The 13,069-nt window shown below is 35.8% G+C and overlaps 1 protein-coding gene across 14 annotated transcripts in view; it reads left to right on the plus strand.

The window, feature by feature from the left end:
- The window catches only part of EHBP1 (EH domain binding protein 1), a 351,096-nt gene that overhangs the window by 277,286 nt on the left and 60,741 nt on the right, over positions 1 to 13,069 (plus strand). For 10 of the 14 annotated variants that reach the window (XM_012764882.2, XM_012764889.2, XM_012764888.2 and 7 more), the window contains one exon: positions 11,155 to 11,302. In XM_012764882.2, the coding sequence (XP_012620336.1) occupies positions 11,155 to 11,302 (148 nt within the window). The remainder of the gene's footprint in view (positions 1 to 11,154; positions 11,303 to 13,069) is intronic. The other 4 variants (XM_012764886.2, XM_076000826.1, XM_076000822.1 and 1 more) reach the window with 1 other exon arrangement.

Below are 13,069 nucleotides of genomic sequence, written 5' to 3' on the forward strand. Positions count from 1 at the left end.
TTTTAATATGATCCATGGATGTCATAGTTCTGAAGGGTAAAGTCTTATTTATCTGGATGAAAATGCAGGACAGTTTTACAGAATACTTTAGCACAAATACCTATGGTTTACTTTGACGTTACCTTTTTTTGTTGATTTCTTTACTTTAAATACTTGAACTGTTAGACCTTTTACTTTTTTGCTGAGAAAGATGTATTTGTACCAGATTAGAAAAGCTAAACTGTTTCTTTACATTGAATAATCAGCCTGTCATGACAAATCTATCTCCTTCTGCATGAGTAGGTGCCAGTCTGACTGGCTTCTTTTAGGCTCACACTGGGTTTTAAGCTAGATCCATGTGCATGACTGGCAGTGCATTTGTTGGGCCAGATCTAAGGAGCCAGAGAGCGTTCAGCTCCTTTTTGCCTACAAAAGAGCAGCCAGACAACCAGCAAGAGGCCTTGGATGTAACACAAGGTGATACTTACTTAGTCAGCCATTCTTCTATTTTTCTTATAATTTTTTTAAACTAAGAAGTTATCAATTTCACAAAGAAAAGAGGAATTAAATTATCAAAGGGTCTTTTTATTGGGGAGGCCCAAACTATTTCCATGAGTTCTGCTAATGCAATTTAAAGTTTTCAAAAACACAAAATAATTGCTTTTATAATCCTAAAATAATTATTTTTAGAGAATCATATAATTAAATGAATGAAAGAAAATGATCACTGATTTAGAACATAAAACTTCATATCCCAGATTGCTTCCACATACTTCAAGGAGAGGCTCATTTAACAACATTAACTTGATTATGTGCTCTTTTTTGTTTAGAATTCTTTATTTGTATAGCATGGTATAACACTCAACAAAACAAATGCTACAGCTAAAAATAGTATTTGCTGTCTCTTGAAACAAAAAGATATAAAAAAAACTAGAGTATGATATAATCCATTCCCTAAATGAAATATAAATGAAGTCTAAATTCTTAAAATGCATGTCCAGTTTTTCTGAATTAGTCCTTTTATATTTTCTAGTCATTTATTAAAAACTATATTTCAACTTAAATTCATATTCTGTTTACTGTTTTGCCTGTGTATTTTTAACAAATCCAAAATTTAGTAGGTACTACAAAAATAAATGTAATCCTGAGATTGATCAAAGATTTAATCTGACCAGATGGGGCAAACTTGAGAAAGATTTTGACTTTCCACTCTGTTTTGCAACAAGAAAGGCTGATTTTTTTTTTTCTTTCTTTCTTTGTTAGAGAAGCAGAGATCAGGCCATCCCCAGAGAAATGAGCAGGTGTAGCCATTTATAAGGATGTCTGCTTATATTACAAACCAGCATAAGAAAAGTTTGAAATGGTTTGAAAAGATCTGCTAAACAGTTTTAATGTTTCACCCTAAATCCTATTTATTCAGTCAAGAGCTGATCAAGCTAGCAGTAAAATATCTAGTCTACCTAAACCTTTAAAGATCTTGTAATTTTATTTTTTATTTTATTCTATCTTCTATAGTAAGTGAATAGGTGCACTTTGGTAATCCTTGCCTCTGGACAAGCACAGAATTCTTTTTTTTTTTTTCTTGTTTTGGTCAATTCTGAATTGCCTAATAACAGAGTCTTGCTTCCTGTCTAATGATGAAAGGGAGGCAGTCAAGTTTTCTGTTTTCTTAGTTTACAACAAAATTGGGGAATTTCATGGGCCATTTTGAGAACAAAAACCTGTGAAATATTAGCAGCACTAAATAAAACTCTTGTTAAAAAAATAGTTACATTAAACTTTATTTAGCTCAATTAATTAAAGTCCATTTGCTAAGACTATATGAAACACTGAAGACAACACAAGTAAACACAGGATGTGTTATTGAGGAAGATAAAGGGCATGGAATTTTGGGTTTGTTGTTGGAAATAGAGTGCTTGGTTCTATTATAAACAACTTTACAAAGAATAAGGATGCAAACTACATTATTTGAAGTAATCTATTTTTAAAGTTATGCTGAAGCTTCATGGAAATTTGTGTAGACGTGTTTCTTAAATAGAAAGACTTCTCAATCTGTATTTTTCAGGTGATTGAATAAAAATATCTAATGTTATGAAAGACACCCTTGGGTGGGTAATGATCTCAGCAGCTACACTGACAGTTTCTCATGTTCTAATTCACCTTCACAAATCCATGGCATCATTTTTAGCTAAAGTAATGTCAGTCGGTGACATTTGCGGCAAATATAAAAAGGACCCCCCATGGCAGCCATTTTTATTTGATTCTTAAGATCCAAAGGCTGCTGAAAGAACAATTGAATAAAGTTGAGGATTGGAGAAGCTTGATTTTCTTGTTCTCTGTGAAATGAAACTCTAGTCTTTTTCTTCCCCTTCCCCTTAAAAGCAGAAGTCTGCTAGGGGGTTGTAGCTGTGTCAAAGCCTCTGGGATGCCACTGCTGATCACTTTAATTACTACGACTAAGGAGGATAAAATTAAAAGTAGCACCATTGAAGCAGTGGAAGAAAGCTTGCCTAGATGTCGGTGAACTGTGAAATATAAAAATTGCATACCAATACATTTTTATGGAAAGGAAACAAGGAATTACATTACTTATTCTTGAAGAGTTTGTCCTTAAATTGTCAAGTTTTACTAGTGCATCTATCTATAGCAGTTTGTAGACCATTTCAGAACGATAAGGAAAATAGTAACTTGAAGACATGCTGTGAAAGGGCTAAATATTATTTCAGTTTATGTCCAAAGTGGTTAATTCTGATCCATCTTCTGTATTTGAATATCTTAAATCCATTGTGTTGAAATATGGTCTCCTTTTGTACCACAACAGGACTTTTGCTGTTTCCTGAAGATGTTAGCAAAGAGAAAAGCAAAGCTAAAAGTTGTTACATTTATCACTTTTCTAAAGGCTTATAATTCAAGGTTGGAAACCTAAGTTTTACATGAATATAAACAAATTAGTTTCTAATCATCTATACATATTCACTAGCACAAAGGGAAATTTAAACTGACTTGTATAGCCCAAGTGTACATAAAGAACAGAGATTGTAAAAAATCAGAATAACAGTAAGGTCTCAGAAAAATGCTCTGAATACCAGTTATGTAATAGACAGGACCAGTGTTTTGAAATCAGATACTGATTTTAATTCATACTCTGCCATTTATAAGGTATATGACCTTGAACAGTGTATTTAAGTGATATTCAGTTTCTATCAAATCCAGACAATAGTAGCTATCTCACAGAGTTGTGAGGAGTAAATGAGACAGCATATATACTTGTGTAAAAACACTGTGCACAGGGCACAGAACTAGTACTTACTAAAAATTTGTTATAGCTTGTAAAAAGATAGTCATGGGAGGGAAGCCTCCCAAAAATACATCTTTCATAAGACTCTCCAAAGAGTACGTCTGTCTTAAAAAAGCTAAATTATCCTATAAAGCTTGGTCTAATTCTAAATAATACTATGTAGAAAAAGATGATCATTAGACACATTATTAGAAATAGGAAAGCTAACTTCTTCAATTTATTTTATTTAGACTAAGTGAGTTAATGAAAGATATATAGCTCTTCTATGTATTGGATTTTTGAAGTTTCTTTAATGATGGCAGTCTGCTAAATTACCTTCTGCAACCTAGTGAAAACATTCTCTTTTTTTTTTCAGCAGACAGGGTAAACAGATGATTTATTTATAACTATGTGTCACTATGGTTTTTTGAATGTAGAATGTGCAAAGCAAATAGGAAAAACACATTTCTGTACTGAGGTAGGCTTAGGCACACCATCATTGTCAGAAATATTCATTATCTACGTGTTTGAGGAGTTTATGGTGAATGCTATCAAAAATAATAAAATAATCATTGTCCCTACATTGGTCATTTTATCCTTGGACATAAACAATATAGCTATTTTGAATAAAAAATGCAGATTTTGTTGCTATCTATTCTTTAAAGATTATGGCAAAAAGTTTAAATGGAGCCTACATATAAAATTAAAATGAAGTTGTTTTACTTATGATAAACCTGGAGACTAATAAACTGGAAATTAGTACTATCAATTTAACTAGAATTGGTGGCATAATCAATTGCTATAATTATAAGCTTTTCCTTCATGACCTTAACAATTAACTTTTATTTTCTCAGTTGGTTTTTTGTCTTAGGGGAAGTTAAAGGGTGAGAAAACAAACAACACTGATATGCCATCCCACTGGAGAGCTCTAGGCCCAAGCAAAATTGTCTCTGTGGTGTTAGGACATTAGTAGAAAAGTAAATTAAGGCAATCAGATAGGGAACTAGAATTCTGTCAATCAGGCTCAAGATTTTGTGCTGTGTCCATAAACTTTGTTTACTGTAGGGTTTTATGAGTTGTAACCTGCCCTTGCAGTCTGTTAATGAGGCTAAATCTTGCTACTTGAGAATTGAATTACAGCACACCTCTGGGCTAATGGTTATAAACAGAAAGTCCCATTAGGGCTGCATTCTGATTTGTTCATTTGCATTTTTTCTATTGTATGGAGAACAATGATGGGTAAATAAGTACAAACAAACAATTTACATAGAAATTGATAAAATGTCCCTAATTAGTATTTGGAGTTGGTTTTATTAATGATTGCCTGCTTTAAATTGCAATCTTGGTAAGCTCTCAGAAACATTTGCAGATGGGAGTATTATTGAAGGGAGGATGAGGTCAAGCGGAGGTGATAAGTTGTGAGAAAAAAATAAGGTTCCCATTTCATATTCAAAAAAGTAGAATCATTTATTTCAACTCAGTTAAAATGACCCAAGACCATTTCATCTTAGTTTGAATCACCAAATACTAGCACTATAAGAAATGATTACTCACTCAGTAAAATTCACTTAAACTTAGTTGCCTGAGGCATATTAAATAATGGTTTTTATTAGTGCTCTTAAATTTTCTTAGGTTAGAAAGATGAAAGTTTAGTGAAAACACAGTTTTCCTCAGTTGGTTATGTAATTTGATACTTTGGGAATCAAATAGTTTGGCGGTTAAGAGCAAGGGCTCGGGAGTCAAACAGACCTGGGCTGAACTGTGGCTCTGACACCAGTTCTGGCTGTGGGACCTTGTGACTGTAAACATAAATATTCTCCTTGGTAAAAATAGAGTGTGAAAATTAAATATCATATATAAAGCTCTTAGCACATGAAAGCTCAGGAAATATCAGCAACTATCACCGAAATCACCATTATCAAGCCTCCGTCTTCTTATATTCCTAGTATTTTTTTTTTTTTTTTTGAGATAGTGTCTCTTTCTGTCACCTGGACTAGAGTGCAGTGGCCGCATCATAGCTCACTGCAGCCTCAAACTCCTGGACTCAGACAATCTGCCTCAGTCTCCTGGAAGGTGGGACTGTAGGTACATACCACCACACCCAGCTAATTTGTCTATTTTTTGTAGAGACAGGATCTCACTCTTGTTCAGGCTGGTCTCAAACTCCTGACCTCTGGTGATCCTCGCACCTCGGCTTCCCAGAATGCTAGGATTACAGGTGTGAGCCACTGTGCCCAGCCTATTCCTAGTATATTTTCCAAGTTCAGAAATATTTATAGTGAACAGAGGACTTTTGTGTATTATTCTTGTGTCTTCCATCTCATCTTGCCTACTACATACTGCTCCTCTGCCTACAAATAAGTTTGTCTCCACATACTGAGAAAATTTCCCTGGAATGTTAGACTTCTCCTTTGTGGCCCACACCACAATCCACACCCCAGGAAGCCTTCCAGCTCATTTCTTTCCTTCCTTCTCTGAACATTCCCATTCTCTTCCTCTCCTCTCTCCTCTCCTCCTCTTCCCCTTTCCCTTCTCTCCTCTCCTCTCCTCCTCTGCTTTCTTTTGTTTTGTTTTGTTTTCTTTTCTTTTCTAGACCTATGTTGCCTAGACTAGTCTTGAACTCCTGGACTCAAGCAATCCTCCCACCTCAGCCTTCTGGCTAGCTGGGATTGCAGGTGTGCGCACTGATCCAAGATTCTTTTTTTAAAATAATTTTATTACAAGAGTAGTATAAGCGTATTATAAAAAATAAGAAAATGAAGACAAGTAAAGGAAAATTAAAATATCACATTTTGATACTCAGAAATCTCTACCATGGCAACTTTATTTATACCCTTCCAAATCTTTTCCTATACATATATATTTTTTATATGTATATTTATTTTGCCTAAATAACAAAATGAAATTATTATTGCTTAAACTGTTTTTTTTAGTCAAGTTTTGTTTCGTTTCTGTTAACATATGATTGTATTCAAATTTCTCTAATTAACTCAGCAATATCCTTTACAGCTGTTTTGTCCAAACTAATATCTAACCCAGGACTATATCTTGCATCTGGTTGTTAAGTCTATTTTGTTGTTGTTGGTGGTGGTGATTGGTTAGTTCTTCGTTGTTTTGTGTGTGTTTGTTTTCCTAACTATGACTAGTTGTCCTAATATCCTACCTTCTGGATATGTTTGGTTTGTTTTCTGCTTCATCATTTATCATTCCTCTATCCCCAGTGTTTATGCTAAACTGAAAATTATATCTAAAGGCTTAGTGGATTCACCTTAAACATTTGGAGTAGAATATTACAGGCCATGTGTACTTCATGTGCTTCACATCAAACAATGTGTAACATATGGTTGACCCAACATTAATGTTTTTAAAACCAACCCTTAGATTAGTGTGGTCCCTATTCTCTGTTGTAGTTCTGATCTCTCCATTTACAAATTAGGTTTTCCCCTTGCAGCTAAAAGTAATCTATGTGGTGTTGGTTAAGCATAAGTTCCAATTACTATTGCTGTATAACAAACCACACAAAATTTAGTGATGTAAAAAAATGTCTTGTTACTATGCTCACAGGTTATGTGGGTCAGGACTTCAGACCAGGCACAGTGGGGATGCTTTGTCTCTATTCCACATTGTCTGAGGCCTTAGCTAGGTAGACTTGAACAGTAGGGGATGACTCAAAATGGCTAGAGGTTAAAATTATCTGAAGCCACCTTCGTTCACATGTCTAGCACCTGTACCGGGACAACTGCAGGACTGAACTTGGCTGGAATTGTTGACGACCACCTACATGTAACTTGGGCTTCTTACAGCATGACTCCTGGGTTCCCAGAGAGAGTATAGAGTGCAAAAATTTCAAGAGAACTGGGCAGGAAGGGTATGGCCTTTTTTGACTTAGCCTGAGAAATCAGCTGCAACACTTCTGCATTCTATTGACTACATACAGGTCACTACAGCTGACACAGAAAAATTAAAATCCACTACTTATTGAGAGAATAGCAAAGTCAAATTGCAGAAGAGCATGTGGAATGAGAGGTACTATTGTGACCATCTTCGGAAGGTACAGACTGCTGCAGCATAACGTGAGATATCCAGTTCCCCATCAGACATTTACCTAAGAGCTTTAATAACAGTTGATAATTCTTGCCAGAATCATTCATTATGATTTGCAAAGTGGCGTTTTTATAATTCTACCCTTTTTGACATTTATTAACTGTTATTTTGGTTTCTCATTTTGAGGGGAGGGGGTTGTTTTTGTTTTTAGACAGACTCTTGCTCTGTTGCCCAGGCTGGAGTGCAGTGGCACAATCATAGCTCAATCTCCAACTTCTGGCCTCAAGTGATCCTTCTGCCTCAACCTCCCAACTAGCTAGGACTAGAGGCATGTACCACCATACCTGGCTAATTTTAAAATTTTTCATGGAGATGAAATCTTACTATGTTGCTGAGGCTGGTCTCAAACTCCTGGCCTCAAGTGATCCTCCCACCTGGCCTTCTCAAAGTGCTGGGATTATACGCATGAGCCAAACTGGTATTATTTTATAAAGTAAAGCTTTGTCTCATTGATTGGGACTATTTAGTTCCTCTACAATTCAGTTCCCCCTAAAAGACAAGATAATTATTTGATTATCTTCCTTTAGTTACTAATTTTCAGGAATTATTTCAAAAGCTTCCTCAAATGGTAACAAATTAGTTTTTATATTTTTCTACATTTTGGATATTATGTTGGTCTTGAATTTTCCTTGATTTCTTGTGTGATTTCAATGATTCAATTCATTGTGGTCATGGTTCTTTTTGATTCTAGAATTGTCACAGTTTGTCCACTGGGAGCTTCACACTATCCCTGGGTCCATTTGACAACTCCCATTAATCTATCTACATTAATTTTGACAGCTTTCTTGATTTCTAGCCATCTCAAAATTTGCAAAAGAATTGTCTAGACTTGAGTTCCATTCATCTGGTTTCTACTCTGTCCCTAATGATATTGTTCACCAAGCTTGATTGCTCTTTTTAAATTTTCAGACTCATTAAACTCTAATATTTGCTGCAACTGATTACTCCTTTTCTTGAAGCCTCTTTTATTGTACTTTGATTCTCATGAAAAATCAGTGTTCTAGTTCTCCCTCTCTATCCATGCCCTTTTCTTCTTTTTGTCTAAATATAGATATTTTCCATGGCCGTTAGTCAGTGGCCTGCCTTTTTCTTTACATTACCTCTTCAAGTATTCCTAGAATTTCATCAGCTCTTTAGTCATGATTTGACCTCATATCCTAGTATCCATTTCACTTCTCAACTACCTACTAAAATCTTTATTTAGATGTTTTGCCAACTTCTCAAACCGTCTGTCTTACTGAAACTTCCTCTCCCTCCCTTATATAGTTCTTTTAGTTTCTTTATTTCTGTTATTAGCACCACAGTTCTACTAGTTGCCTAAATTTAAAACTTCCGAATCATCTTTTTTCCTCCCTCCTGATCTAATCTGTTACCAGGAATTGGTCCAGGTACCAATTCTACCTTTAATGTATTTCTTACATTTGGCCAGGTGCAGTGGCTCACACCTGTAATCCTAGCACTCTGAGAGGCTGAGACGGGATGATTGCTTGAGTTCAGGAGTTCAAGACCCCTCCCTGAGCAAGAGAGAGACCCCGTCTCTACTAAAACATTTAGCCGGGCATGGTGGCATGTGCCCATAATCCCAGCTACTCAGGAGGCTGAGGCAGGAAAATTGCTTGAGTCTAGGAGTTTGAGGTTGCTGTGAGCTAGGCTGATGCCATGGTACTCTAGCCCAGGTGACAGAGTGAGACTCTGTCTCAAAAAAAAAAAAAATGTTTCTTACATTTGTCTTTTCTGTTCCCATTGCCACCATGCTAGTCTTGTATCTCTTTACAGTTTCTTTGGACTCTTAGAAGAGTTTCCAAACTAATCTCTTGCCAATCCCTCTACATTAACCTATCTTATGTACTTTGCTAAATTAATCTTTCTGAAATACACCTGTGGTTGGTCATTCCCGTAGGCAAGAGAGAGAGAGAGAGAGAGAGAGAGAGAGAGAGAGAGAGAAGGGGAGGGGAGGGGAGGGGAGGGGAGGGGAGGGGAGGGGAGGGAGAGGGAGAGGGAGAGGATGAGAGGAGGAAGAGAAGAGCACATAAAAAGAAAAACAAACCTTTAGTGGTCCCTACTGTCTTTAGAATAAAATTGAACCATTTCACTCTGGTGGACATGGCCTTCACAGTATGTCCCCATTTTTCTTGCCTTGGTCTGTCACTATTTTTGCCCTGTGTTCAGGAAAACTAAGTTATGTTCTTTTTCTCCAGTATATTTTCTTGCCTCTATGTCTTTATACTGTTCCTACCTCCAGTCTCTCATACATTGACCCACTTGACTACCAATTTCCATCTCTGCCCCTTCCAAATGCTACTTGAAGCCCAACTCATAAACCATGATGCCATGATGGCTTCTATTTGTCCCTCCGCCCAACAGTGTTCTTTTTTCTGAACTCTTGATGCACTTTGATCACCTTCTTATTGTGGCTATTTTATCTTTCCCTTTATATCATATGTTTTTTAAAATATTGTACATTTTTTGAAAGTATAAATAATAAATATTAAGTTTTCATGCTTGAAATCGTTATAGTATCTAGTGTGGTACCAAGATATGTACTAAAGATTAGAGATCTAAAGGTAAATTAGATACAGTTCCTGCCTTCAAATAGTTCAATTCTAGTGGGAAGGAGGCATCTCTACAGAGTTATAATATAACTTCACAAATAATTGCTTTAAAAAGTAATAACACACACACAGACACACACAGAGGACAGTAGTACCATAGAGGAAGTCACACTTTATTCTACCAGCAGGGAGGAGGGAAGGATAGTCAGGGGAGGTTTTGTGGATTTAAACTGAATCTTGAAGAATGAGTAGGCGTTAAATAAGATATGAGAAGCACACTCCAGGAAGAGGAAATGACATATTCAAAGTCAAAAGTACAGGAAGCAGAAATGACATATTCAAAGTCACAAGTAAAGGAAGCTGTGTGATACAAGCAATTCTGCATATATATAGATGTGAGGTTTTAAGGAGGTTGGGAGATGTTAAGGGGAAATAACCCTGCAAAGATATGTAGGGGCCAGATTATTTGGGTCTTTGTTTTATCACAATAATGCCTTATTTTATATGCTTTCCAATTTACAAAGCAATTTCACATCAATTATGTATGATTCATAATAATCCTTTTTTAGTAGACAACAACTATCTTAATTGTAATTTCTAGTTATTTTAAATATTGAAAACCACATTAGAGTTTAATTTTTCCTCTCAGTGTATAGGGGGAGAGGAAGTTACCAAAAAGAATTTCTCATTATTACTGGGTTATTGTTGGTAGTTTTAAATCAAAATTGTATACTGACATACTATTCTCACTCTTTTCATCAGCTCCCTAAAGATGTCATTTGCTGTACAGTATTTGATCAACATAGTATAGCAGCATTTTCTATTATGAAAGATGTCTTTTAGCCAGTGCTCTATACCTTTATTAGAAACTAGCAATAAATTCAGTTCTTAAAACATAAGATATTAGTTGAAATTCTATTCTCAGTATTGTGACACTTTCTGTAAGCCTGATTCTTTTATTAATAATAATTTCTGGTATTTTCTCAGTAATATGTGTTGCCAAACATACTTTATTTTAAATTTTTAATGGACATTTTAATACAATAGTTTGTAAATGTTTAAAAAAATCTGATTCTAGGATGTCTTTTAAAAATAGTGTGACATCCAACTGATATAGAGCATCCTATTTATAATGTGGGCCAAGCACCATGCTGTAAACCAGTTACTATCATGATGATCAGATTGAAAATGAAATTGCATTTCTGTCAATTACTGAGTTGGCAACTGTTCAATATATCTTAGCAGCAAGATGAAGAGCGACGTCGGCAGCTGAGAGAGAGAGCTCGTCAGCTAATAGCAGAAGCTCGATCTGGAGTGAAGATGTCAGAACTTCCCAGCTATGGTGAAATGGCTGCAGAAAAGTTGAAAGAAAGGTCAAAGGCATCTGGAGGTGAGTTAAAGAATCTTGTATCATATTCTACAGACAACCCAGAAATCCGCAATGGACCTTTTGGGACTTTTTATTCTTACTTCAAAATGTTGCATCAAAAACATAAAGTTTCTAACCTATTGATATGTTGCAAAATACCCAAAGGAGGCATAGAAAATCAGAAGATAACTGTTGCTGTTTTCCAGATCAACTTTTTGGCTTACTTTTTAACAACTCAAGAAGTACTCTCTTAGAATATGCTTTAGTAAAAAAACTCATACCTTGTTTTGTGATGCCCCATGGTGCCTCATTAATTGTTATAGGAAGAAATAAAATACAATTAAGTCCTCAACATCTAGACCCTAAGGACTATTAGTGGTGAGCTTTGGCATGAAAGATTTTCACTTTGAACACAATCTTTAGAAAGTAGCATTAACAATATTCTGGCAGTATAGCCTGAGATGTAAGAATTTTAACTAAGTCCCATATAATTTTTTTCTTAGTTTCCTTATTCTCCTTACTCTCAGGGGGTCTTCAATATCTGCAGAGATTTTTTTTTTTAAATAAAGACAGATCTTACACTGTTACCCAGGCTGGAGTGTAGTGGCATGATCATAGCTCACTGCAGCCTCAAATTCCTGGTCTTAAGCCTTCTTCCTGCTTCAGCCTCCCAAGTAGCCAGGACTACAGGCATGAGCTACCATGCCTGACTAATTTATTTTATTTTTTTATTTTTTTTTGAGACAGAGTCTCACTTTGTTGTCCAGGCTAGAGTGAATGCCGTGGCATCAGCCTAGCTCACAGCAACCTCAAACTCCTGGGCTCAAGCAATCCTGCCTCAGCCTCCCAAGTAGCTGGGACTACAGGCATGGGCCACCATGCCCGGCTAATTTTTTCTAAATATATTAGTTGGCCAATTAATTTCTTTCTATTTATAGTAGAGACAGGGTCTCACTCTTGTTCAGGCTGGTTTCGAACTCCTGACCTCGAGCAATCCACCTGCCTCAGCCTCCCAGAGTGCTAGGATTACAGGCGTGAGCCACTGTACCCGGCCCTGATTTTTTCTTTTTGTAGAGAGGTGTTCTCGCGCCTCAAGCAATCTCAGCCTTCCTAGTTGCTAGGATTATAGGCATGAGCTACCATACCCGGCCTGCAGATATTGTTCTAAATTTGGTGTTGGGGCAATGACTATATATAAAATTAAAGAGAATTTTAATTTTGCCTCTCAATGTTCAATTTGGATATCTTTAATTTGGAACTTTTTGTATTTTTACTTAAGAGGAATATATGTAAGAGGCCTGTGGGCTTTTTATTTCAAAGATATATAACCTATTTATCTACCAAAGCATGCCAAGTACACATCCTGAGTTAATCTTAGAATGCTAAATTCACCCTGAGGAGTAGGCAAATGAGGACTTGAATAAGACCTTAAAGGGGTCAAATAAAGGTAAACTATTTCTAGGTCAATGATGAATTTCTTCAAAGTAAATTAAAAATGATTGTTGTTATTTTTAATTGATTCCTTATATTAAAAGTTTATTGTTGTACAATTAGTACCTAATGTTTCATCCCATAAATCTAAAAGCTTCTTCCCCAAACAGCTGTGTATCTGTCTCTCTCATCTTCTCAGAATGTTTACATCTTAGTTAAATCCTTCATCCTACCTGTTCAGCTCCTATTATTCAAGATTTTTATTGCAATTTCTACATTCTCTACTATAGTTTTTTTTTTTTTTTTTTTTTTTTTTTTGAGACAGAGTCTCACTTTGTTGCCTAGGCTAGAGTGAGT

The sequence above is a fragment of the Microcebus murinus genome, chromosome 3 (assembly GCF_040939455.1).
Source record: "Microcebus murinus isolate Inina chromosome 3, M.murinus_Inina_mat1.0, whole genome shotgun sequence".
Taxonomy (NCBI): Eukaryota; Metazoa; Chordata; class Mammalia; order Primates; family Cheirogaleidae; genus Microcebus; species Microcebus murinus.